General features: G+C 43.7%; 1 protein-coding gene across 3 annotated transcripts in view; it reads right to left on the bottom strand.

Annotated features, from left to right (window-relative positions):
* mtmr3 (myotubularin related protein 3) overlaps positions 1-26467 on the bottom strand; it is a 36349-nt gene that overhangs the window by 7007 nt on the left and 2875 nt on the right. The window contains exons 3-21 of one of the 3 annotated variants that reach the window (XR_006098086.1): positions 25162-25218; positions 23633-23722; positions 21959-22075; positions 18313-18395; positions 17379-17545; positions 17186-17282; positions 16778-16891; positions 15875-16065; positions 15367-15498; positions 15116-15227; positions 13820-14015; positions 13439-13624; positions 12970-13140; positions 12346-12491; positions 10354-11848; positions 10097-10207; positions 9063-9151; positions 7868-7894; positions 4588-5026 (exon numbers count right to left, since the gene is read on the bottom strand). Coding sequence is in view for 2 of the 3 variants with exons in the window: in XM_042421041.1 (XP_042276975.1) it covers positions 4855-5026; positions 7868-7894; positions 9063-9151; positions 10097-10207; positions 10354-11848; positions 12346-12491; positions 12970-13140; positions 13439-13624; positions 13820-14015; positions 15116-15227; positions 15367-15498; positions 15875-16065; positions 16778-16891; positions 17186-17282; positions 17379-17545; positions 18313-18395; positions 21959-22075; positions 23633-23722; positions 25162-25164 (3699 nt within the window). In the remaining variant the exon portion in view is untranslated. Of the gene's footprint in view, positions 1-21; positions 5027-7867; positions 7895-9062; positions 9152-10096; positions 10208-10353; positions 11849-12345; positions 12492-12969; positions 13141-13438; positions 13625-13819; positions 14016-15115; positions 15228-15366; positions 15499-15874; positions 16066-16777; positions 16892-17185; positions 17283-17378; positions 17546-18312; positions 18396-21958; positions 22076-23632; positions 23723-25161; positions 25219-26467 lie in introns of those variants that run through there. The other 2 variants (XM_042421041.1, XM_042421042.1) reach the window with 2 other exon arrangements.

Here is a 26467-nt window from a genome sequence, read left to right as displayed (position 1 = left end):
GCTGTAGATATTCCAACACAGTAGGTTTATCTAGTTTATTTCTCCTTTAATTCTACGACAATGTAATGCTCTTTTAAGTAAATCCAACAAAACAAAATATTCAGACTGAACAAGGAGCACTTGTTGTTACAGGAAATTGCTATGTACAGCTACACACTCCTCTGACAGACATGAGAAGGTTCAAAGTGCTTATCAAACAGAAGGGAGGAAAAAAAAAAAAAAGGAAAATCCAACAAAAGCACGAGTGATCCCTTTGTGAGAGACCCGTAATAAAACTGCTTGGCACCAGTCTCCACCAAAAGAGACACACACACACACACACACACACACACACACACACACACACACACACACACACACACACACACACACACACACACACACCAATGCTTTATGCATTCTCATACACTCACTCACATCAAATGATTACTGGGCCGTAGCAGCGACGCCTCCGACAAGAGCATGTCAGCATGAGTGAAGAAAAATACAACATATGCAGACCAAGAGAACTTCTTGGGAGAGAGAGAGAGAGAGAGAGAGAGAGAGAGAGAGAGAGAAAATAGCACAGCATGGGATCATCCTGGCAACATGTGTAACTGATGCCCACTTTAGCGAACCCTCCCACCACACACATACAACCAGAACCAACGCTCCATGTGACTCTCATCATGCTCTGCAGGATCACTTACAATACTGAAAAGCACAGCAGTCTTTCAGTTTCAGCTTTTCTTTGATGGACTCTGTGGCAGTGTCTACTTTGTGCAAAAAATAGCCTTTTTTTTTTTTTTCTTTCTCTTAGACAATTCACATTCCTGGATTGTTGAACAAGACAAGCGTGGTGCCCCTCATGCCTGTGATTGTGGTGAAAATACAGAACAAGAAATTCATGCTGCTGGTTGTCAATGTGTCTGTGAGGAAAAGTGTCACAGCCAATAACCTGCAGATGAAGACACATTACATATCTGAGATTACAGAGCAGGTTTACCTCACCATTATAAACTGAACAGTCTGAAGTCAGATCAGTAATGAGCAGCTCATCAGGGCCAAACTACAAATTTTAATTTGCAAAGACTTGCTTCACTCTTAGTTTTAATGCAGTAGTACCTCTCAAATAGATTGAAAAAGAACTTGGTGTTTTATATTAAATTTTGTGACACCGTGTCACAGCTACAATTCATTGTACTTGAAGGTTGAGCTGTTGAATTTAACACCACATCCACAGGAACACAAACACTTCAAGCCTGTTGTTGTTCCGACCACCTTAAACAGCAGCTCAACTGCACACATCAGTGATCTGCTGGTTCAACCACCACATTTTAAATAAAGAAGAGTCTCAAATAAGGGTTTCAGCTCATCAGGAACACAAGATCAGTGATACAGCTCCAGTATGATACAGTAGCATCATGTCGTCAATCACACAGCTATATTTAAGCATTTCCTGTGATAGTCAAACAAACCTCTGCCTGCCTGTCATCTTCTGTACTGTCCCATGTGAACTTTCCCAATACTGATACATGAAGTGCAGGCAGGCCCCCTGCTGATGTCACATGCTAGGTGGTGAGGGATATTTAAAAAAAAAAAAAAAAAAAAGAAAGATTGGCAGTCTCAACAAGAAGGTCATCATGAACTTAAGTCGTGTGCTGTACCTTTAATGCTCCAGCTGATTAATGGAAAAACAAAAGTCTTCAATAATAACAACAAAGGCCGTCGTTGAGGATGTCAATCACTCAGCTACTATAAGCTCAGTGTGTGTGTGTGTGTGTGTGTGTGTGTGTGTGTGCGTGCGTGCGTGTGTGAACGAGTATGTGTAGAAAGTAGAGGTAGTGTTTGTAGGTATGAATGGAGTAATGTTTGTGTGTGTGAGTCAGGGGAGGGGCGTGGGGGGTCTAGTTCGGGGGCTTTTAGTTTGGATTGGGGCTGCTTGTTTTGGACCACTGTTCTCTCAGTGCATAGACGTCTCACCAGCTACATCCACACTGCTCACTGCATGTGTGCACTGCTCGCATGTTTAACTCCACAAATCCTGCTTTGATTGGCTGATGCGAGACACTGACATGACGAGTGTCGCCGCAGCCACAGATCAGAACCATCTCTCATCCCCCGAATCTCATAAACACTGATTATCCTGTGGCAATTGAATTGTCTGGATTTTCAAACAGCCATTAAACAACAAAACCATAATAAATAAAATCAAAGTAATGATCGCATTTAAAAGGGAAAAATCCACTGCAGCATCAAAACAGGACACCCTGCTTCTCTATTTAAAAAAAAAAAAAAAAAATACACACACCTGTGTCTTCAACAGGGTGCAAAATATAGGTACATTTCTGCAATTAATAACATAAGAAAACAAAGAAATTAAAAAAAGAAAAACTTTTTGGTGACTAATTTAGTGAGCCACTATTCAAGGATTCTATACATTTTTCTTAAATGCTATATAGGTATCTGAATATATTATTTTATTCATTTATTTTACAAAACAAATGTGTGTGTGTGTGTTAGTGTGTATGCAAGGAGGTCACTGAATGGGTGTTAGGCAGAGTGGGCGTCTCAGTGAAGCTTCTCTGACAGATTTCATGTGGCATGAGAACACCAAGAGCCCTTTTCTGCTGCCGCTGCTCTCCTCCACGTTTCAGCCAATCACAGCAGAAATCCCAAGTCAGGTCTCAAGAAAATACTATAAAAATCAAATGAAAATATGTATTTAGATTTTAAATGTTTCAACAGCTCCTCTGACCACGATTTCACTTCTGATTCCCACCACCGACTGAAACGTGAGGGAGGCGTCCAGCTCCCAGTGCCTGCTGGGTAAAAATAAGAAAAGGGGTTGCTGTGAGTGAAGGGCGTGACAGAGGAGATTACACAGATTACTGAGATTACACAGTCAGTCTGTCCGTGACGGGCGGCTCATCCGCCGTTTGACACAAACTGACAACGCCACAACACATCCGTTTACGGCAGACTGTCAGCTGTGAGGGTCGGACAGTCGAAAGCCTTTTTCCTATCACTAACTAGTCCTCGTGTGAGTGAGGATTTCTCTTCACCGTGGTCAAGATTCAAAAAAAGCAAGAAAAGAAGACATTACAAATATCCCAAGATACACTTTTTAAAAAATCCCTCAGGATTGCAGCTGCTGCTGCTTCTATCTGCACTCTGGGCTGAATCTCAACACAGAAACTCAAAACTAACACACGCAACTCTTTGCATTTTTTTTTCTCTCTAATTTTGTATTTGCATGTCAGTTAGCTGTATATACTGTGTATATATACGCACACACGTTTGTGCCATTCTGTGTGAAAAGCTGATCAAAACTGTCACAAAAACAAAAAGCAAGCAAATGTGCTAAGTTGAGATTAAGCCCACAGTGTGTTAAAGGGTCAGTTCACCCAAATCACAGAACTGTAGATTATCCACAGTAACAGGGGATGCTGCTTCTGGGACAAACAATGCTGTTATCTTTTATTTTTTTTTAGAGACTCCACAAATGTATACATGAAGATATGTTTTACTTGTAATGGAGTTCAGACTGAGTAGAAAAATGTAAAATGTCCTCTGTGGAGGAGCTTCATCAAGTCTGAGAAAGTAACTCTGATGTTATCTCTGTTTAAGCTTGAGACTAACATTTTTTTTTAGAAAAGAAGTCTATGTGGAGATGTGGGGCTATTAACCTAAGTTGCATAATGGGAAATGTAGGAAACAGTTCTGGATCATGACTTCTAGTAGAGACTAAAAGTCAGGATATCAACATCTGCTGCTCTGATTTTGACAGAAACTGTCTATTGTATGTCCCTCAAATTTATGGAAGTACAACACATCACCAATCAATAAGTCAAATGAAAGAAAATATTTAAGAGACAATTAATTGGCAAATATTTTTGATAAGATACTTCTTTTAAGCAAAAGAGCCAAACATTTGCTGATTCAAGGCTTCTCAAATGTGAAAATTTGCTGCTTTTCTTTGTCCTATCATTGAATTTGCAGATTAAGCAATCTGAATATGTCATTTTGGGCTCTGAGACATTATAAAGAGCATATTTCACTATTTTCTGACATTTTATTTAAAAAATGATTAACTGAGAAAATGATAAGCAGTTTCAAATCGATAATGAAAATATCAATTACACAGTAAATAAAACCAAAACTATTTACATGGATAGATAACACTAGAAGAAAGTATGTTTTTTATAATTTGGGTGACCTGACTCTTTAAACTTTTCCCCAAAACATCTGTCAGCATCAGCTCAACATCCAGACATTTCTTAATGCCAAGGGACTGTCTCTTGATTGCCACAATTTCCACGTCGTTCCTGATCTTACACCCTCCAGACAAAGGAAGAAGTCCAAGCTGGGAGATGATGGTCTGTAGAAGTCTGATGAGAAGTGTAGGTGAGCGGGAAAATGGTTTCAATGGACCGAAGCCCTCCAAGAGACTTCAGCAACACAGTGAGACGACCTTCTCTAACTGCCTGGTCGAAGGCACCAGGATGTCCATTCTCGCTCCTCTGGTCTAGGAGTGCAGTCCCGTCACTGCCACAAACCCTGTGTGGCAAATGTGTGCTTTCCTCTCTCTCTCTCTCTCTCTCTCACACACACACACACACACACACACACACACACACACACACACACACACACACACACCTGTGAACCCACCGTTCAGCTCCTCTGCCACGTCAGCTTCGGTATATACACACATTAAATTCCGTATCTGCAGCGCACACACACACACAAAGTACATGGGGACATTCTGCGTAGCTCCTGTGCTCTTCTTCAGCAGTGTGCCTGTGTCAGTGGCCGGCGGCTCAGCCCGGCTCCCCCCTACCGCCCCCCGCCACCATCCCGGTCCTCGGAGGCTTAGTTAGAGCTGGCTGTGATGGGTTTCTCCAGCTCCAGGTCCAGGGGAGCCGGGCTGAGCTGGAGGCTGCTGTAGCAGGTCTTACAGACGCGGCTGGGCTCGAACAGCTGCTGGCTTGGCACTGGGATCTTCTGGTCGCAACAGCTGGCGCAGAACACGTTACCGCAGTTCCTGCAGGGGGACACGGAGAGGTCACTGCTGGACTCTCACACAGAGAGACCCTTTACACCTACAATTAACCATACGTCTCCTTCTTTTTAGATTGTGTTGCACACGACTCAATTCCGTCACATTTGTAACTGGGTCCTGTTCTTCATACATGGAAATGTTTTGACGTGTCAAAGTAACATGTCCCTCCTGACCCCTTTTCTAAGGGGCAGATTTTAGTTAACAAAAAGTAAAACCTATAATGAAAGTTCCTCACTGTAGTCAGACCATGGGAGCCAGAAAACTTTTTCATTTGTCATTTACACAAATATATCAGAAGTATAAAATATAGAACTTTTATTTGAGTAAGTTTCATCATAGGTCAATTAAAGTAGTAAGTTTGGTTACTACACTCATTCTGCAGAAACTTTGTTATACAATTTCATTAAGTCTACTCTTTAACACTTTATAAGAGATCTTGGAACAGGTTGATTGTATATTCAGAATATGTTTAGGTGCTTTCTTAGCTTTAAGTTAAAAGGATACGGCCGGTGATTACCATTTTTGTCAACAAATCCAACTGAAACCAACAATGAATTAAGTCCATCTGTGGCTCTCAGCCTCCTGCTCATTGGTTCCTACTGAAGACGTAAATATAATAAAAATGTGTCAAAAATATATGGTTGAATTTTTTAATAGGACTCAGTTATTTCCTAAAAACAGCTGGGCACTGTAGTTTTTAGCAAACGTTACTCAAACAGGAGGAAAAAGTACATTTGTTGGGGACTATTTCCAGCTGTGGATTAATACACATTTGCTGCTCTACTAAGTTTTTCAGGCAGCAGCACACTGTGAGTGGAATTGAGTCAATATAATTTACAGTGGCCATGTTCATAGTAATGAAGGAACATGTCATCCAGGGCAAAGGTGTGACTCACTGATGTGTTTTTAATAGTTTTTGGACAACAACAGACCTCTATGATACAGAGGAATAAGATATATCAGGCTTTGGATACACAGAAAATACTTACACTATACTGGGATTTGTTGACAATAAGAACTAGGAATACCACCTTGTGGTATGTATGCCTCCACCAACCAGTCAAGTTGCAGTTTACATCCATGTCTATCCAGACTCATAAAATCTGTAGTGAAGACTTTGAAGGAATTTAATAAAATCACCACAGTTGCAATGTGGACACTCAAGACTAGTGTCATCAATTCACTATCTGACCAACTGTGAAATATGGTCACAATCTCACCTTCTGTTCCTGAATTACGGTGTCGAATAATGGCCAGAAAAGTGTTTTTGCAGAACATTATGATGTCACAGTGAAGTTGACCTTTGACCTTTTAGATATAAAATGTCATCACTTTATCATTTTATCCTATTGGACATGTGTGAAACTTTGCCATAATTAGCATATGAATTCTTGAAATATGGCCAAAAATATGTTTCGTGAGGTCACAGTGACCTTTACCACCAAAATCTAATCAGTTAATCCTTGAGTCCAACTGGATGTTTGTGCCAAATTTGAAGAAATTGCCTAAAGGCGTTCCTGGCATATCGCTTTCATGAGAGAATGGCACGTACGTACGGACAACCTGAAAACATAATACCTCCGGCCACAGCTGTCGCCAGCAGAGACACAAAAATATAGAATAACACCAGACTTAACCTTTAACCACTTCAGCAAAAGCACAAGTACAATCATATGGTCATGTTAAAAATAAAAGCTCTGTTAGTCAACATCATCCAATATTAACAATTAAAACCCTCAAACTGTTTCCAAAGAAACAATTTAGTCAGATGACAATTAACAGGATCATTACAGCTGTTAGCCTGGATGTCTTTAGCCACATTTGAAGAACAGGACACTGATGTGAACATGTGTCACCTACTGTCTGATTACATTCAGTTACCAGAGACGCAGGATAAAGCAGGTGGAAAGAAGGTCTGACAGTTCAGACTCCTCTGTGGGTTATCCTCAGTGCTGCTGTTTACAGTTCAACTCTGCTGTGATGTTTCACTACATGCTGGGTTAGCAAAGGTGTTCCAACACTCAGCGGTGCTAACTTGAATATTCAGCCCATTAAAAACACACATAACCAGCACTGGACAGGAAGGCAGGTGACACTGGAGGTTTCAGCTACCCATGCTCAAATCTAGACCTAAGGCCATGCTCACACAGTTACACACAAACACAAACGCACAAACGCGCACACACACAGACACACACAGACACACTGATCCCTTCTACCTGCCTGAGCAGAAGTAAAATTACATCCTAATTCACTCAGAGTCTGCAACCTTGTACACAACCAGGTGGACTGAGTGGCCTCCAGTACCATGCTGTGCTGCTGGGAGGTGAGATGCAGGGGACTGGTTTGGGGCAGCATGCTGCCAGGGTGTCATGGGTGGTGGTGGGTTTGGATGGGGGTGGGGGGCAGGGTGCTGATGTGGTGCTATGGCAGGAGAGGGGTTGAGGATTTTTAAAATTTTTTTTTTTTTTTTAGGTGAAATAACACTCAGCCCTCGACCAATCACAGCTCACCCACTGACAGCGCCGTGCTTGCGGTCACAGCCAATTAAAAACCGCTCAATGAAAACACACTGGTGCTGCAGGACTCACACTCAAGCCAATACATCTCAGAAATGAAGAGAGATTTCTCTGAGGAGTTGCTGACAACTAGAACAGAATGAAGGGAAACCTGATGCAGCAGAGGGAGAGAGGGGTGGGGGGTGGGGGGTGGGGTGGTGGGGGGGGGGGGGGGGGGGGGGGGGGGTGTTAGGATTAGGATGAGGAAGGTGCAGCGATTCAGTTGGAGGGTGGAATGGTGGGGGACAGGGGAGCCGGATCTCACCAGACCTCCTGGACAGGCTCCCTGCCACTGTAGAGGAGAGGGGCAGACAATGGATAAGAACTGCCTGAACAGTGCAGAAAACTTAACACACTAAAAGCACACTTCCTGTTGAAGATGTGTCTGCTTTAAAAAGATAGCAACAGCTGAGAAATGGCTGCAACGCTACACTGTTAAAACTAGATTTTTGTGTTTTGAATCCAAGCCAGATTATTGTTTGCAACTTCGTCTACAGTCTAAACACTCTGGTTTACATCTTCACATGAATCACTGGACATCCAAATTGAATCTACTCCTGCTCCAGCCACCCAATGGTTAACCTAGTCCTCCCCGCCACAGAGAAGTAAAGGAAGTAAAGCGCAGACAACAGTGATATGAGGAAATGATAACACCAGAGGAAATACCACCAGCTGACAGACTGAGACCGACAGCTAAAACACACCAAATGAATGTCATTATCCTGCGGACTTCAAAGCACCAAGAGATAATCCTGATGCTTCCAGTTCTACATTGTTTAGAATAAAGGGCCATTCAGTTATGCCAGGACACATGAGTGTAGGACAAAATCCCCTATTTAAAAACACTGCAGTAAAGCAATCAATATATCTCTCTATCAATACAAGTCCTAATGGAGGAAGAGGAAGGCCCTGTTCACACATGGCTCTACAATGTGTCTTTGGTGTCTTGCCATATCTGTGTAGATATGGATAAGGATTCATGTGATGTCAAGTGTCCATGAAGCTCAAAACGTATGACCACGTGGACTGTACACGCCAATAAATGTGTGAACAGAAGACGTCCGTTGTATGCATTTTTATCAATGTGCCTAACCTAGAATCCTGTGTTGCACCCTTTTCTATTTTCATCACAGTTGGCAACTTTAAGATGAGACTAGGTTTGTAAAGTTTGCTTTTTACATTGCAGGCTGGACAAGTCACCCGAACCACAGTATGTCTAAAGGTCGCTCAAGTTTAGTTTAAACTCATTCTGATGCCAGTGTGTCCTGAAAGCTGCCTCAGCTGAATCCAGTCTCACTCTGCCCGTCTGTGGATACACACTACTGGGTCTGAACAGGAGAGGGTCAAGCTACCACGAAGGAAATGTCTCTATAAGTCTCGACAGGACAAACAGGACTGGTCGATGATGACAGTGACCGTGAGGTTTGAGCCACTGCAGTTCGATTTTCCTCATTGCTTACCTGCAGTGATGCTTCCTGGTGGCGAGCCAGAACCTGCTCTCACAGCCGTAACACTGGGCTGCCAGATGGTCAGGGTACCAGCGAGTGACCTGCAAAATGCAGTTCATGGATCAAAAAAGTAGAATGGGAGGCAGAGCCTTCAGCTATCAGGCTCCTCTTCTATGGAACCATCTTCCAGATTCAGTCCGGGGTGCAGACACCCTCTCTATGTTTAAGAGTAGGCTTAAAACTTTCCTTTTTGATAAAGCTTATAGTTAGGGCCGACCAGGCTCGCCTTGGATCAGCCCTTAGTTATGCTGCTATAGGCCTAGACTGCTGGGGGACTTCCCATGATGCACTGAGCTCCTCTCTCCTCCCCCTCCTCTCCATCTGTATGCATTCATGTAACATCAATGCATGTCACTAACTTTGCTTCTTCCCCGGAGTTTTTTGTGCTTTCTCATCTCACAGGAAACCCTGGGTTCTGGGCCGAACCTTCGCGGTCCTTCACAGTCCTGATGGCATCCTTCCCTAGCTATTGCTGCTTATACTTATTGTTATGATTGTTGTTCTTCTGTCCCCCCTCCCCCTTTCCCTCTCTCTTTCTCTCTCTCAACCCAACCGGTCAAAGCAGATGGCCGCCCACCAAGAGCCGGGTTCTGCTTGAGGTTTCTACCCGTTAAAGGGGAGTTTTTCCTTACCGCTGTCGCCAAGTGCTTGCTCATGGGGGAATTGTTGGGTCTCTGTAAATTAAAGGGTACGGTCTTGACCTGCTCTATGTGAAAAGTGCCTTGAGATGACTTTTGTTGTGATATGGCGCTATATAAATAAAAATTGATTGATTGATTGATTGATTGAAATTCACCTACAACAATCAACTGCCACTCTTAAAAAGGATCTGAGGTTCAGAAATGCATCCAGAAATATACAGCGTATTAAAATATTTTAAAAAGCGTAAAAAACAGACATTCAACAGACCAAGCTGAGCGGCTAAGTTCCAAACAAACTTTGTTACCTCCTTCCCTAATAAATATGACGTGAGTCCAGCTGCTCACCTCAGTGTCCTGCTTGTCCACCTGCTCCCAGCTGGCCTCTGAGAAGAGCTCTGTGCTGCAGCGTGACAGACAGTTGGGGTCCAAGTTGTACTCCGAGTCTGTCATCGAGGTCTGTATGGAGGGAGACATAGACATAGTCTCTTTAATCAGTACATGTTAGGGGATTCATCAGGCTGCAGGTACAACATAAAGGTTACATGCAGGTGGTAACAGTTTAGCAGGTGAGTCAATTGATTGATCAACCTGCAGAGTCTCACCACTTCGTCTCCCATGTCTCCGTTGATCCTGTGGGAGCCAGCATGCTGCTGATTCTCCAGGCGGCTCCACAGCTCCTGAACCTGCTTCTTCAGGGTTTCCACCTCCATCTGGTGTCCTGCCTCGATCTGCCTCAGCCTCTGCTGGATGGCGTCTGTGTGCAACGTCAGCCCGTCGTCGTCCAGGTGGCTGCGGGACGGCTGCTCTGGGCTGATGGCGATCCGGCCCAGCAGGGCGTGGCACCAGCGGTGCTGGGAGCAGCTGCCCCGTGGGTGGAGGATCAGGGAGTTGCAGCTCGCCAGGGACACCTGTCGGCTCAGAGAGGCCCGCTCCCCATTCCCTTTGGCCCATTGAGGTCCTCCGGAGGGCTCCCCGTCAGAGGTGTCGCCGTTGCAAAGCCCATCCCTGCTGAGGTCAGCAGACTGAAAGGCACTGACAGAGGGCCGCTTGCCACCCCCATTTAAAGTTCTGATAAACCCGTGCTCACCCGTCTCCAGCACCTTCTCTTTCCTGTAGTGGGGCTGACGGCTCTGACAGACAGACGGCTGTGCAGGGGGCTCCAACCTGCTGCAGGCCTCTTCAGTCAGAGTCTCTGTAGAGCTTTCCATCAGGGAGGCCCTCTTATCCACCTGCTCCACCGGCTCTGAGACACCTCTCTCAGAGTTGAGGCATGTCTCCTCATCCGCACCTGGTTCTTCAGGTGAGCTGTCTGCAAAGCCGTTCGTTAAAGTTCTATGGGCTGCAAGCTGCTCTGGCTCACCTGAGCCAGACTGACTGGGTCCATGTGCATCCTCCACCTGCTCAGAAAAGCTCTCTACAACCTGCTTTTCCACATCCTCTGCTGTGTGAGTCTCCTCAGCTGCCTGTTGCTCCTGCTCATCTGCCATCTGTGCAGGCAGAGCAGGAGATTCAGCGTCCTCCTCAGCCTCTAGTTCATCGTTTTCTGCATGGTGACCGTTAGCAAATGCTGCTCGTGTCTCAGTCCCGTTGACTTTAGCACACTGATCATCCTCATTGGTTTTTGCTTCTTTCTCCACCTCTGTGACAACAGTGTTAATGACATGAGTGACAGCAGCGCTACCTTCTCTCTGAACATCTGCTCCCGCCTCCTCCTTAGAGGCTTCCTGAAGAATGTTCTCCATCTGGCCTTCAGCCATGCCCACCGCCACAGAGAGCTCTGCCTCCTCTGCATCCTCTCCCGTTGATGGGTTCAGGGTGGCTCCCTGTGCGAACTCAGCGTTTGAGGCCCGGGGCTGCGGGCTGTCATCCAGCTCAGAGTCCACTCCATCTGGGTAAGGGCCCACTCCGTTAGGCAGCACCTCCTGATCCTGGTTGCCCCCTCCCTCAGGCCCCACTGCCATGTTGAGCTCCAGAGAGCGCCGGTGGTCCTGCCACTTCTCATTGAGGCTCGGGTCACTGGAGCGGCGGTTAGGAGCCAGTGTGCTTCCCAGCTCACATGCACTGGGCAAGTTGTCGAAGGAGCGAGTCTTCGTACGTCTGAAGGAGGAAACAAGAGAAGAATTATGTACAGAAAAAAAGCTTTTTATTACATAACAATAGCTCAGTGTATTTGACACGCTATGATTCAATGTAACTGAACACATAATCATTGATAAATGTTTCATTGACAAATCATTCACATGTCAGAATCATCAAAACAAGAAAAATTCAGAACTAGCCCACGTAATGATAGAGAAGCAGATCAGAATTGGTCTCTTTAATGTTGAGCAAGCTGTCATAAACAACGTCAACATTAGAACGAAAAAACTTCCTGTTGATTCCATGATGATGGTAGGACTGTCATGAGACATGAGATAAGCAAAGCATAAAACAGTTATCAGTTATATATATGACTGTGAGGGCTTGAGCAGAGCAAACTTTCTAAGCAGAAAAGTTCAAAAGCCGGGTCCCGTCGGCTGTGGGAGCCCTCAACCTGTGTTTATCTTACATGAGGGAGGAAGGGGGGGGGTTCAGTGCCAACGCGCCAGGCTCACCTGCCCAGGGGCGCATCATCAGGGTTGGCACCAGGCACAGGGTAGGGGGCACAGGAGTCATCTGAAGGGGTGGTGGGGGAGGAGCTGGGCAGGTAGACTGCCGTCCACAGCATCAGATTGCGCACATGACACACTGGGTGAAGAACCTGCAACAACAGCTGTAAAGTTAACTCAGGAAGTAAAAGGAAGAAATGAGAAATAATAACAGCAACCACAAAAATTCTTGAGGGGTGTCAAAAAGATTACTAAATCAAGTTTGACAACATAACAATGACCAATAAATCTAAAGAGACATTATGAAAAACATCCCTCCTGGGCTCATCTTTCCATTATGCATCTGAATTAGGAATTTGTTGTCTGGAACTGAAGGATTTGGAAAACCAAGCCTGGAGAGGCGAGACTCCACATTGTTTAGTCACTTCCACTGACTCATTTTCTTTTAACAGACTTCTATTTATCCTTTGCCCTGCTGGTTTTCAGTCAGCCTTGTTTGTAAAGAACCTTGTGAAGACGTTATTCAACTAGTTAGTTAATTATTAGTTCCATCAGGTTAAATGTAAAACCAGAACAACCAGAACCACCAAAGCACTCAACACTAAGGAGTGTGATGGGCAGTGGACGTACGGTCTCGGAGTGTGACGAGTACAGCATGTTCCTCAGTGTGCGGTTAGCCGGTCTCAGCAGTGACCAGACTGAGCAGGTCCTCTCCTGAACATGCCGGTCCTCCCTCTCCTTACCGCTGTTACACAAGAAGGTGCCGAACAGACAGGAGTAGGTATGCTGCACCAGTTTCACCTGCATACACACACACACACACATACACATGTAGAGGCTTGAATACACACCTCAGGTATGATAATTAGCACAGAGACGACAGAAGTTTCCTTGTAAGAGTAAACACACCCAGATTATAACTGCATATTAATGGTTCACGCTTGAAAACTGAACGTAAACACAGTTGAATCAATGGCATGTCATTTTCAATTCTGTATATGAAAACATTCTGAAGCTGCTAATCTCAGAAGCTAAGAAGTATCAGACTTCAGAGAGCAATAGCTGTTTGATTTCCACCAAGAGTAGCACCAGCACACACCAGGAAGGCCTCGTTAAACTCAAAGGAGCATGGGAACTGCCTCTGCAGCTGGTGAACACAGTCCAGCCACTGCAGGAAGACGGGGCAGCGCTCGTTCAGGTCTTCCGAGTTCTCCCCGTGGCCACAGCGGTCGGCGAACTTGTGGCCGAAGTCCAGCCACTCTGTCTCCACCAAAACCTGGAAGCCCTGCACAAAGATCACACAAGATTTGAGATAAATCACACTGACATAAAATAGAAAGAATTTTATTGCAGCTGCAGTAGTAATATCAAAACTATTATATGGTGTCAGTTATAAAAATATGACAACTACACTGATCCCAAAACTAAAACCAAAAATTACATGCTAACAAAGGCGGATTTGGTGCCACTTCAGCTGTACCTCAATAGTGCGGTAGTACGGGTCCAGCAGCAGCTTGGACAAAGCGACAATTTGAGGTGTGCGGTCCCAGCCGTCAGAGCAGTGCACCAGGACAGGCCGGTGGTCCCGGTCCACAGCGTTGACCACCAGCAGCGCCGCCTTCAGCAGCAGGGACAAGTGCTGCAGCCACTTGGTGCTCTCCAGTGCAGAAAGCCAGCTGCAGGCACAGAGACAGCAACAGAGCAAAAACATCAGAGGACCTCATATGCCTCAGACACTACGTGTCATCAGGGTACGCATGGTTTATAAGGAACATAGCATGGACCAGTACCACATACCACGGTATTTATAGCCACAGCTTGTTTGCAACACCATCAATGAATTCTCTATGACTTTCTATAGTTAGGAGCACACCCATGATGTGGATGATAAAGGGTTATGTTTTAACATATAACATATAAGTAAACAAAATGGTAAATTAAAAATAGTAACTATTAACTTTGAGTTATGGATTCATTATGCAGTAGCTCACAAATTGATTAATGCAGCTTTAAAATCCAGTTGTTTGAAAAGGTTTGCTCAGTTCCCTCAGATAACATCTCAAAACATTACATGACCAGTGGGAAACTGCATACACCTTGGCCTAATTCAATTATGGGTAAATGTTTTACTTGTCTTATCTGGGTCATAACTCTAAGTACTAATGTGTGTTTTATATTGTTAAACTCTTTAAACTTGAAGCGTCTGTGACAGAGACAGGCAGTTTTACCTTTCTGTTTTTTACGTCTATGACGTGTCTAGTAGCAATCATACTAGGTATAGTGTTACAAATTAGGTTCAGTTTTGGTCAAATCACAAAAAATTATTTGGAAATCAGAGAAAAACCTGTTTTTTGCGTTAATATCATAGTTTGTATATAAACCTTTTCAAATACTGAATCCACAGCAAAGGGACATATAAAGTATGACCCTATCAAACATGCTAAGCTAGGATCTAGAGTTAGGAAGATTTTTTAAAAATTTGTTTTTGTTTTCTGACTTTGATCCTCTAACCACTCATAACGACACTCTCTGAAGCCGGCATGATTCAATTACACATCATTGTAGTGTTGAGTCTGGGAGTGCAGATGGAAAGAGAATCTCCGCTTGGGGTTGGGCCAGGCTTTCTAAATCAGGCACAGATGTATGGCCAAGGCCAAAACACAGCTGTGATTTCTAGTTACCGAGTTACTATAGCAAAGCTTGAGACCTTTGGGTTTAATAGTTTTAGCCTGGAGTGGAGTCTAGGGGAAGCTGGAGGCAAATAAGGAAAACTCACTTGGCTGGATCAGGCATCTGAGTGCAGAGGAAACGCAGGGACTGGAAACTCTTACGGATGGAGTGAATGTTGGCCATGCCCATGAACACCACCTCACAGTTGGGATAGTACTCTGGAACAGAGGAAGAACAATGGTTTAAAAAATGAGAAAACAAAAACTGGTGGAGATTTTAAGTTTGGCATGGAGAACAATCGTATTTGTGGTTGACCTAATTCTGCTCGAGCCCAGGGACTGAGCTGACAAGACCTACCTGGGCATTCGCAACCTCCCCCCTTGGCCCTGTTAGCTACGGCAGCAGCATAGGACCTGGCATCCAGGATCAGCAACTTGTGGGGTTGGATGGCTAATGTCTCCACCTCTGAGCTGTTGGTCATGGAGGATTCTGATACAGACACAAAACACAGCATCTCAGTATAATTCAGGATGTATGAAACCAGGGCTGCGCAGTATGGTTGAGAATGCAAATAAACCACTAAGAGGTGAACGTGAATCTGTGTGATAATCTGTGACATAAGACGTTTCTGTGATGACGTGTGTGTTTATATGAGCTGGCTGCTTCAGACAAGCCCCGACAGGTTGGATTGCACAACTTTGTCTGCTGCAGATTCATGCAGACAGCAAGACCTCAGCGCTATAAATATCTGTCTGTATATGGTGGTAGGTGTGTGTTCAGCTGGAGGTGTGTATGTATGCGTGTGGGTGTATACAGTATGTCAGTGACTGAGTGAGAGGTTGAGTGAGGTTGCTTGTGCTCTTACCAAAATCAGTATCAGGCAGGTCTGAGCCATTGGTGTAGCTGCCATTGGGAAGATGTTTACGGGAGCTGCTGTCCACAGCGCAGGCCTTGGCGATAGACTGGACCAGGTGCTCATCATCGGCGTTCCTCCAGCCCCACCAGCTGACCTCTGGCTGGCCGCAGCGGGCGATCACAGCCCCCGTGCTCTGGTGCCTGTGTGAGAAAGGTCGGGGACACCAGGACACAACAACACAGTCAGCTGACGTAAAATGTGTGTGTATGGCTGGGCTCTTCTCTTATTTACAAGAAGAAAATGTCATTCACCACTGTATGTGTACATATGTACTGTATGTACCATATTACACACAAATATTTTTCTATAATTTTTGCTTTTTCCCTGTGAAAAACTGGATACTTTTCATTTCTGTGGATCATGAGCCAAAGAAGGTTGAGGACCACTGGTTTAAGTGATTTTATAGCCCCTAAAGTAAACTTTTGTTTCATATTTATTTCAGGTGCTGGGAAGCACAAATCAGGCATTCAAACTTGCAATTTCTGGTTGGAGTAGTTTTCCAAAAACAAAGATTAAAGGCTGTTTGTTAAATACAACAACCACAAGTCACTGAGGCATTGACGCAGTGGTCTTGGCTGTGGTGACCCATTGTGAATAGAAGAAAATATAGCAATGTAGCCTGGAGGGAGTAATCCACAGTAATTAGCAGCATGTTGTGGTTTCCCAAGCCAAAGTAAACTCTGTCCACAGTGGCACTGATGTATAGCCATTAAGATATTATCTGAAGATGGCTCAATTCCTTTCACAAACAAATAGGCCAATCAGCACACAAGTAAGCTTCTCGTTGCTGTGTGGCAGTAAACAGCCTAACCTTCTAGTTTGAAGAGCTCAAGGAGAAATAAACAAACCAACCTATAAACCACTGAAGGAAACCTCTTCCAGGAGCGGAAGGCTGCCACATTTTCCAGCTCCTTGTCAGTGATCCAGGCTGGCACCAGGAGCTGCTGAGGATAGCTGGGGCAAAGCCTTGCAGCACAGAGGGACAGAGAGAGCAATGGTTAATAAGGGAGATAGAGAGAGCACCAAAGGCTGTGATGGCTCAACAAAAGTCTCTGTCCACAGACATCTAATCCTGGGCTGGGCCCTTATCTGCCCAGGGGGCAGCACCAGTAGAGTACAATAACACAACCACCCACTGTCTAACACACACACACAGATTTGTGCTGTATGCCAATGAAAGCAAAGGACAGGATCTATCTTCTAGCTGGGAGTCACGGAAACAACACAGCAGCAGGAATCCTGAATGAAAGCTGCTATAACCTGAACTTGCTGTTGATGTCAGATATCCTCCAGGCGTTTTGAGTGTCAAAGCCCATCCTCTCCACCTCGTTCTTGAACCAGGAGGTCACGTGTTCGCCTACAGAGCAGAGATGTCCGATAAGACCGGAGTGCCACAGTGGAGGAGAGGTTCTGCTTGGGGTTATGTGAGGACATGCAAGAGACAGTGGCTTACCTGGTCTGCACAGCTCACCATGCTGCTCCTTCTCGCCGGCATACACCTCCATGCACCAGGCGTGGAAGGCAAAGGAGAAGAGGTCCTCCAGGCGAGAAGGAGGGCGCACAACCACGCCAAGGCGTTTCAACCATTCCTGACACTGCTCAAAAGTGGCGAACTGACACCTGGGGGTCAAAGGAGAAGCACAGATTTCGTTACCAAAGCGGATATGACTACATGTGTACAACTGTAAATGATTTATGGCTTTCTGTATGGTAGTTTTTACAAAAAAGTCTAGTACTAAAATTATAACAAACATGCTTTTTGAAGTTTGTGGTGTTAAACATAGTTTGACATTTTTGAAAATGTGTTTTTTCTCTTTCTTGCCAAAGGTTTGATAAGATAAGTCAAGATCAATATGTATGGTAAATATGAAGCGAGATCCAATTAGCTTAGCTTAGCATAAAGACTGGAACCAGCAGGAAAAGTTGACTCTGAAGGTAATAAAATCCACCTAACACATTATATCTCATTTGTTTAATCTCTACAAAAACTAAGGTATAAAAATGACTATTTGTGTTTTTACAAGGGTTATTTGTGGGACTATTTCTTGGTCGTGCTCAGTGTCTTCCAGGAGTCTTGTCATCACCACAATGTTGCCAGGCAACCAGCAGATACTCCAGGAAATCACTACATCCAGCCAAGAAATTATTGTTTTTACAGTTTGGTTGTTGTACAGATTAAACAATTAATGAGATTTAGAGGTGCTGGAAGGTGGATTTTGTCAGCTTTGGATAGTCATGCTGTTGGCTACATTTACTGTTTTTTTGTGTAGTGATATCGATCTTCTCATGTAACTCTCGGCAGCGCATTATCCAAATTGTTGAACTATTCCTTTAACTAGTGTAACATTTGATATGACTTCAGCTTGCAAGAGTATCACTGGTCTTACCTGACAACTTTGCAGTCCTTACAGGTGACATGCAGCTGGAACATATCACGACACTCCACGCTCTCTATGAGCTGCAGAGGAACCTGCAGAGCGACAGAAAGAGAGCATCACCTCTACACCCACTCAAACTTTAATGGAAATGTTGAATAGCATATCAAAAATGTACCAACCAAACACATGCAGTCAGTACAAGTAGCGTGGTTGACTGCAACTGACAAACCATTTAGCTAATTAGTGGTCAGCACAGAAAAAAGTCCTTGATGCTAAGAATCAGCCACATGTGCTGCAACTTTACATTTCAATTCATATGTTTCATCGCATAAACCAAACCATTCAGCTATATGGCGCTAAAAAGCACACAGATTAGTTGTCCAGGTGCGTTTCCATTAAATTTTCACATCACATCACCAGGAACTCTGTTAATATACATAATCTTCTTAACTTTGACTATGGGAGCACAAAAACACTGACCCTGAAGAGCTTGTATCTGCATTTCCCATTTGGCCCAGAGTTACAGTCTTATCTTTTATAGGCAAATACAATCCAAAGTACAGAACTGTCATGTGCTTATGACTTAAGTGCATACTTTGAATACTGCAGGGAAATACCTATACTGCTTTTGACTAAGCTCTGTTAATTAGCCAAGAGCATTTTTCAGCAGCGCAGTGGGCTTTCTTAAAAGGTGTGGCTCAAGCTGCTGTTCACACACATTCAGAGACATGCACGATCGATAGCCAGCCATCAGCAGGACAAACTCCCAATACTAGACTCCAGTGACAGGGTTACTGCCTGATGGAGACTTTGTTGTTGTAAATGTGGCATTAGAAGATAATTTTCTATCATGTCTACTTTACTCTGGCACCTGGTGCTACACAGGATGAACAGGCAGGATTCTACTCCGCTAGGCAGGCACACACAAATTATACAATCAAGTCAACCACTCCACGCCGTGCAGCTGTGCTGGGTACTTACTGACACCTCACAACAACAACTCTGCTATCCAAAACAAAACAGAGAAAACAATAATCAAACTGTTGCATGTCCATTTGTAACTATTTTCCATCCGCACAGGGCTGTCGTCGCGGCACATTCCGGATGTCCTCGCATCCTGCTGCCGCAACTTAATTCCTGCTCTCTAATCTACATCACTAATCTGGCGACCATCAAAATTCCTGGGCTGCTTGTTAACAGCCTCTCGCTCTCTTCCAGCACCTCCCACCACTGGTTTGTGAGCTCTCACAGCTCTGCCATGTGATGCAGATGACTCGTCAACCCGTCCAAATATGTGCGAAGAGAACATTGGCTCTGTCTAATGTGAGCGCAGAGAGATGGTGTGAGCCTTGAACCGGAGGCTCATTGAGGTCAAATTAAGCCCGGCAACACCTGACGGCCAGCCGGCAGCAAAAGTTAACATTCTGGACGCAACCACAGGAACCGCTGAATAAATCCAACACACATGAAGGTCAGATTAACTAAACAATGATATAAAATGAGACATTCCGGTTCATTTTAAGCCAGTGCTAAGTTTTGGCTGTAGAACCATTGTTACTGTTTCAACAATACTGAAATACTACAGTTATCAGCTATGTAACTTGTTCAATTATATTGCAGATATCATACCTGCCTCTTTTTTGATACCTTACTTTGAGAATATAAACCAAACAAAAGAAGCACAAATTCTCAGATGTTAAATGTAGCTGCACAAATAAAAAAGTCTAAAAATGGCAAAAACTTGATTTAAATCAGGAACTATCTGATCAAAGGATAAGTAAACAAGATTGCAAATGTGACCACACATTCGATGGCAGCTTTTGGTGCTGCACAGTTTTTACCTAGCTTAGCTATCATTTAAAGGATAAGATCGTATTCACACCAAATCAGGTGGTGCGGCAAAAATGCCAGTCCTCCCATTCATTTGAGTGGGGGTGGAGCATTTAGGTTGCAGGGGTTTTGGCCGTAGAGGCGCCACACCGGCCTGCAGAAAGACAGTTGATCCAGGGTCAACTTTTAGAGAAACGCAACCCAACGTCACACTACAGTGGCTAATCATAGCCGGCGATCAGACTGATCAGAGCTGTACAGCCCTGCCATGAAGGAGGACAAAGACAATACTAGGAGGACATTTCTCTTCGTCTGATAACATTAAAAGTAAAATTAGGCTTTTCTGTCAGCTTCCCGACTCATTCAAAAAAAAAGATGTGAGAAAAAGAGAGAGAGAGCTGAGAGTAGCTGTGGTCAAGTGAGCTAGAGAGTGAATGAAGAGGGGGTGCGGTGATAGAGAGAAAACCGGAGAATCAGATCAATAAAATGTTATTTTCTGATTGTTTCATAGCAGTTACGTTCTAGAGCACAAACACACCCACACTGCTCAAGCGGTGTGCCGCAACGCCTCATTTGGTCTGAATACTGCTTAAGGCAGGTGATATCCCATATTTTTCTCACTGTCAACAAGATCATGCATTAGTCATGCATTTTAATAATTCCCTCACTGTCGGTGGCTCTCAGCCCCAAGCCCATTCATTCCGACTGAAGATGTTGATCTTAAAACAGTCAAAAACTTTCATTTTACAAAAAGGCTTAAGACTTTTTTAGCTAACTTAACTTAATCAGGAGCAGATAAAGCATTTGTTTGACGATTTTCTGCCACAGAGTTGGTGCTCTAGTGAGTATAGCAGTGGGATGGTGTATGTGGAATTGACTCCAAATAATTTACAGTCTGTGTGTGTTCATAGTAATGAAGGAACATGTGACCCAGTGCAATGATGTGGCACTGATGTGTGACCACACAGACTTACTTATACTTGTTAGTAGGATCAATTTATTATTGGTTTTGGTCTTCTCATGAGATTTGCTGTCAACATGAAAAATACAGAATATCAGCGGACTTACCCTTTAAAATAATTTGAGTGAATGTTATTTGCACATCCGTGGATATTTTTTTAAAAAAAGCAGAATTGAAACTACAAAAAGAGTTTCCCTGTAGCCCATGACTTGTCATTGCACAACTTTCCTTTAGAGCATGGTTTCCTGGTGTAATACTAAATATTTGTATGCATGTAAAGAGATAAGATTTTACACTGAACATAAGAAAAAATTGAAAAAACTTGGTTTCTCTAGATTGTAATAAGTCATACTTTTCTATATTTGATGGTGAAGAAGCCAGTCTAGAAGCGGGAGTTTGAAAAAGGCTTTGTTTAAAATAAGTAAACAGTACAGTGAACATCCTTGCGGTGGCAAAGTAGGATGTTTTTTTTAGAAAGTGACCAGTTTTGGGTTACAAAGCTAGTCTCTCTGTTATTGTGCTGCAAAGAGACAGAGAGAGAGAGGACGCGACTGTTATGGATCCCCTCTGGAACTACCACAACCATGGCAACGGCAACTGCAGAGAGAAAGCGGAGTGGGCAAGCGAGTGTAGAAACAGAGGTGATGAAGAGTCACGCGGCACTGCTGCCAGTGCAGATCAGCTCTGAATGGCCTGGTCACCACGGCGCTGGCACAACGGCCCCGGCTCTGTCCATTCACAAAACATTACAGCACTTTCACACAGACTCGAGTAGAGACAATGTAACTCATTCTTCAGTTATTTTGAGCTCTAATCATATATGCGACCTTGGATCTCATCTGTCACTTTTTCAGAGATACTTACATTGACAACGGACTCTTTGAACTTGATGTGTAGTCGGTAGTTGGACATTGCGATGATGGCATCCTCTGCCCTCCCCACATACTCTGTGAACTCCCCGTGCAGCTGGAGAAAGGGCACCTAGCAACAGCAGGAGATAAAACATTTTAAACAAACAGCAGAGCCACACTGATCATGATACATACACAAAGGGTATGAGCCATTATTTCACTAAATATGATCACCATGATCATATATCACCATTGACAATTTCTTGCTATAGCAGTCAGTCAAAATAAAATGAGACATTCACTCTTGCAGATAATAGAAACTAGTCTAAGCCCATTTCACACTGTAAGTAGTTCCATCCATAACTAATGAATGCACTTTTTATTGAATGCAGGAACTTTACCACCTTTTCATCACACTCTTTTATCATACTTTCAATGCAAAAAAGGCCACACAACCAAATCCGTAACTTTCAGCAGGATGCAAACCATTACAATGGATGTTTGCTTTGCAGCACTTCACTACACTGGCTGATGAAATGTAAGCTTTCCAAGTTACTCAACAGCCACTTTTAAATACCAGAAACCAGCTGACTGAACACATACCAGGACTAAGACGAAGCAAAGAGAAATGGAGTGACCAATGGATTAATGACAGGCATTGACTTGTAGCTTCTCAGAGTAGGAAATAAACATCCATCACAGGATTTCTTCACATGTTAACGAAAAACTAGAAATACCGCCTCACAGTTGTGCGCCTCCGCCAACCAGTCAAGTTGCCGTTTACATCCATGTCTGTCCAGACTCATATAATGTTTGTAGAGAAGACTTAAACGGAATTTAATAAAAAGTATCAAGTGTATTTTCCTTGTATGTGTTCACATGCTTGGCCAATAAAGCTGATAGCCATGACAGTAGGCATTGCTGAAGCTACAAATTCCAAAACGTGGATGCTTCACACACATCTTCAACCCAGCAGCACAGAAGATTTATACAATTACCAAATATGAAATACGGTCACAATCTCCCCTTTTGTTCCTGAATTATGGCGTTGAATAATGGCCAGAAAAGTGTTTTTGCAGAACATTATGATGTCACAGTGAAGTTGACCTTTGACCTTTTGGATATAAAATGTCATCACTTCATCATTTTATCCTATTAGACATGTGTGCGAAACATTGTCATAATTAGCGTATGAATTCTTGAGTTTTGGCCAAAAAATGCACCTTGTGACATCACAGTGACCTTGACCTTTGACCACCAAATTCTAATCAGTTCATCCTTGAGTCCAAGTGGATGTTTGTGCCAAATTTGAAGAAATTCCCTCGAGGCGTTCCTGACATATCGCTTTCACAACAACGGGACAGACGTACATATGTTAACCCGACTACATAATGCCTACGGCCACGGCTGTCACTGACATGGAGTCATAAAAGACATAACTACAAAAAATGAAAGTGCACAATAAATGATTTCTTTGTTTTTATTTTCAGATCATTCAGACTTCTTTAGACATTTTAAAACTTTGTTTCTGAGACTGGCCAAACTGAAAGTGAGCTGAAGTCACATGTGTCACTGCAGTTATGTAACCGATTACAGAGAAGAGACTCACTTGTATATTTACACATAACTTTCAGGTTAACTGGGTTTTACAGCATGAGATAAACAGTGAGGGCAGCGGCTTCCTCACCTGCATGTTTTCCTCCTCCAGGACGGGTGATTTCTTGGGGAAGATCTGATTGGCCTGGATACACTCCAAGCTCTGCTGCCCCTCCTCCTCCTGCACAGAAAAGGCCCGTTAACTCTTCACTGAACCAGCTCCAACTTAACAGCACAACCTTCTTTCAGTCATGTATTTTTCCTTTGTTTATATATGGCTTTTGAAATGTTTCTGCAGGGAGGGTTTGCTGCCTATTTCCTCATTTATCACCCTCTTAATGTTACACACTCACACACACTAACAAACACATTCACAGCTGGGAGCTTTGACCTCTGGGCTGCTCTGCAAGAATTGTTAAGAATCGTTGGGGGGGGGGGGGTTAAAAGTCTTGCTCAAGACCACCTTAGTTATAATTCTTTTGCAGAAAAGGAGCATTATTCCTCCACTTCACTTTGCTTCTATTCTCCTGGCCACAGTGGCATCTGATTAGCTTTCACATTATTTGGAAATGGCGGAAGTGTCTCAACCTTTGCTGTGAAACAGGGTTGATTTAAAACCAACAGTGCTGCGTTTATGCTGCTTTGTGTGTCTGTCTTCTCCTCCCCACCCACACTGTAATGTGCAGCCCAGGCTGATTTACTATAATCACCCCTTGTACAACAAACCATGCTTAAACAGATGCCAGTAATATGAAATGCTCTAAAACTGAAAATATCCATGGTAATTAATTTACACAAGACCCCAAAAGGAAAGGAAAGTTCTAAATCAAATTTAGTTTGACCAAATCAGATTATGGACATTTTTCATTTAAAGGTAATTTTCACCAGCAGTCTGTAGGCTTTCATGAGGGCTGAATGTTTGAGGTCACTTAGTAGTCTTATGCAAGATGAACATATTTCACAGAGGATGTCTATCATTGGGGAATGCGAGGCCTGGATATACAAGCAGAGTCAGGAATTTTTTCTCAAGGGCAAACTAGTGGAAAAAAATGTCTGGCCTTCTGCTGACAGGGACCGACAGGAACCTATGGCCTTTGTTTGGTCAAGAGCCGAGTTCAGTCCAAACATTGTACACAGAAAGATTAAGGTGGTCGAAAGAGATGGCAGATAACAGGCAGTGGTGGCCCATCCTGTGGGATGCTGGCTCAGCATGAGCCACTGCTGCCTGTGAGCAGCTGATACACAAAGTCACCATGGCTGGAGGAGTAGGTGTGCTGAGGCCAGCCAGGGGGCAGCCGCCACACAACAGTATGCCAAGACCGTAAAAACTTACACACGCACACACAGTTCAACAGGCAACACATCCGTTCAAGTGATTATTTCATGACGCAACAATATAACCAATATTTCTGCAGTAAAAACTGAAAGCTGCTCTGCTTAGGCAGAAGCCTTTGAGGACCTTTGACACTGTTGCAGCTGATGTAACCGTCTGCTTCCTGGTAAACAGAGCTGATAAAAATCGGAAATCAATGGAGAGTTTCCGATTCTGCAGACTGCACCCAGGCCACAGGACAGACAGCAGTTACTATGCAAAGCATGCATAAAGTGAAAGTACTGTACCATGGCCCCTGTGAAGGAGTGTGGGTCACCCAACGAGGAACTCTGACCTGGACCAGTCTGTGCAAGAAGAACACGGAAAGATGATAAGTAATTCTGACAGAAAACATGGAAATTATATATGGTGCCTTTAAACCGATATCTTTGAAACACAGAAAGCAGCTATCTTCTTCTCACATGTGGCCTAATCACATTTTTAAAGTCAGGTTGCCCAAACTTTTCAAATTAAGATCTACTTTTTCTTCTTCCATTCTGAGGCCAGCCACTGTGCAGACAGTGTCACTGGAATCATTATTGACAAATATGGAGCAACATATTGTAGTGGCTGTTCTGACAATGTTATATTCAGCACTGAGTTCAGGTCAGTTTAGGTCACTGTGAAACTGAATCTTGCTGTCAGACAGCTTATTTTGGGAGGGCATCAATATTAATGATTGTTTTTGAAATAGTATTAAATTCAATAGGTATTCAAGGTTCAGCAGTTCTACACAGATCATTGTTTTATCTGACAGGGTTATCAGATAAAACAACTGTTGGACATTCTTGATCAACCAGTTTGCTGAAAAGAAATGACACTTAAAATCAATTATTTTTAACATTTACGTCATCATTCTGGGAGAGGGTCAGTCTCCTACAATGTAAATACATGCTTATCGGGGTGCCCCAGTGGCTGAGGGGTTAAGGCATTGACTGCAAGCTGCAATGTCCCCAGTTTGACTCCAGTCTAGGATGTCTGTTGCATGCTATTCCCCATCTCTCTCTCCCCTCATTTCCTGTCACCTCTCTACTGTCCGCTCTCAAATACAGGCACTAAGTGCCCCAATGTAGCTCGCCCTGAATAGCAAATTTTGAGTCTCATCTACCAGATCACTGAATCTCTCTGGTAAATATGACTACCTGAAATAACAAACTACACTAACACCCTTTTCTATATTAATTTGCAGTGCTTCTGTTATATTTATTTAGACTGCATGTGGACCTGAGCAGATGTCAAAAGAACCTCACGAGAATAACGATGCAGGGACTGGCTGGATTTTGGAGGCTGGTCAAACTGCTGGTTTACTGCATTTGTGATTTTGTATGCAAGCAACATCCACTCCTGAAATACTTTCTCAGGCAACAAACTGATTGTAGCCCATGATCGACCAGGAGATTGTGAGCCCCTGGTTGGGCAGTCATGTACAAAACGTTGATTGCAAACCAATTCAGTATGGTATGGCACTACAACGGAAGGCTTGGCCTGCAATAGCAGGATTTAGGCCTACAGTAAACCTTACATTCAGTCAGCATTAAATGTAGCAAATAGGGA

This window comes from Thunnus maccoyii, chromosome 9 (assembly GCF_910596095.1).
Source record: "Thunnus maccoyii chromosome 9, fThuMac1.1, whole genome shotgun sequence".
Lineage (NCBI taxonomy): Eukaryota > Metazoa > Chordata > Actinopteri > Scombriformes > Scombridae > Thunnus > Thunnus maccoyii.
This window is presented reverse-complemented; position numbering and strand designations above follow the sequence as displayed.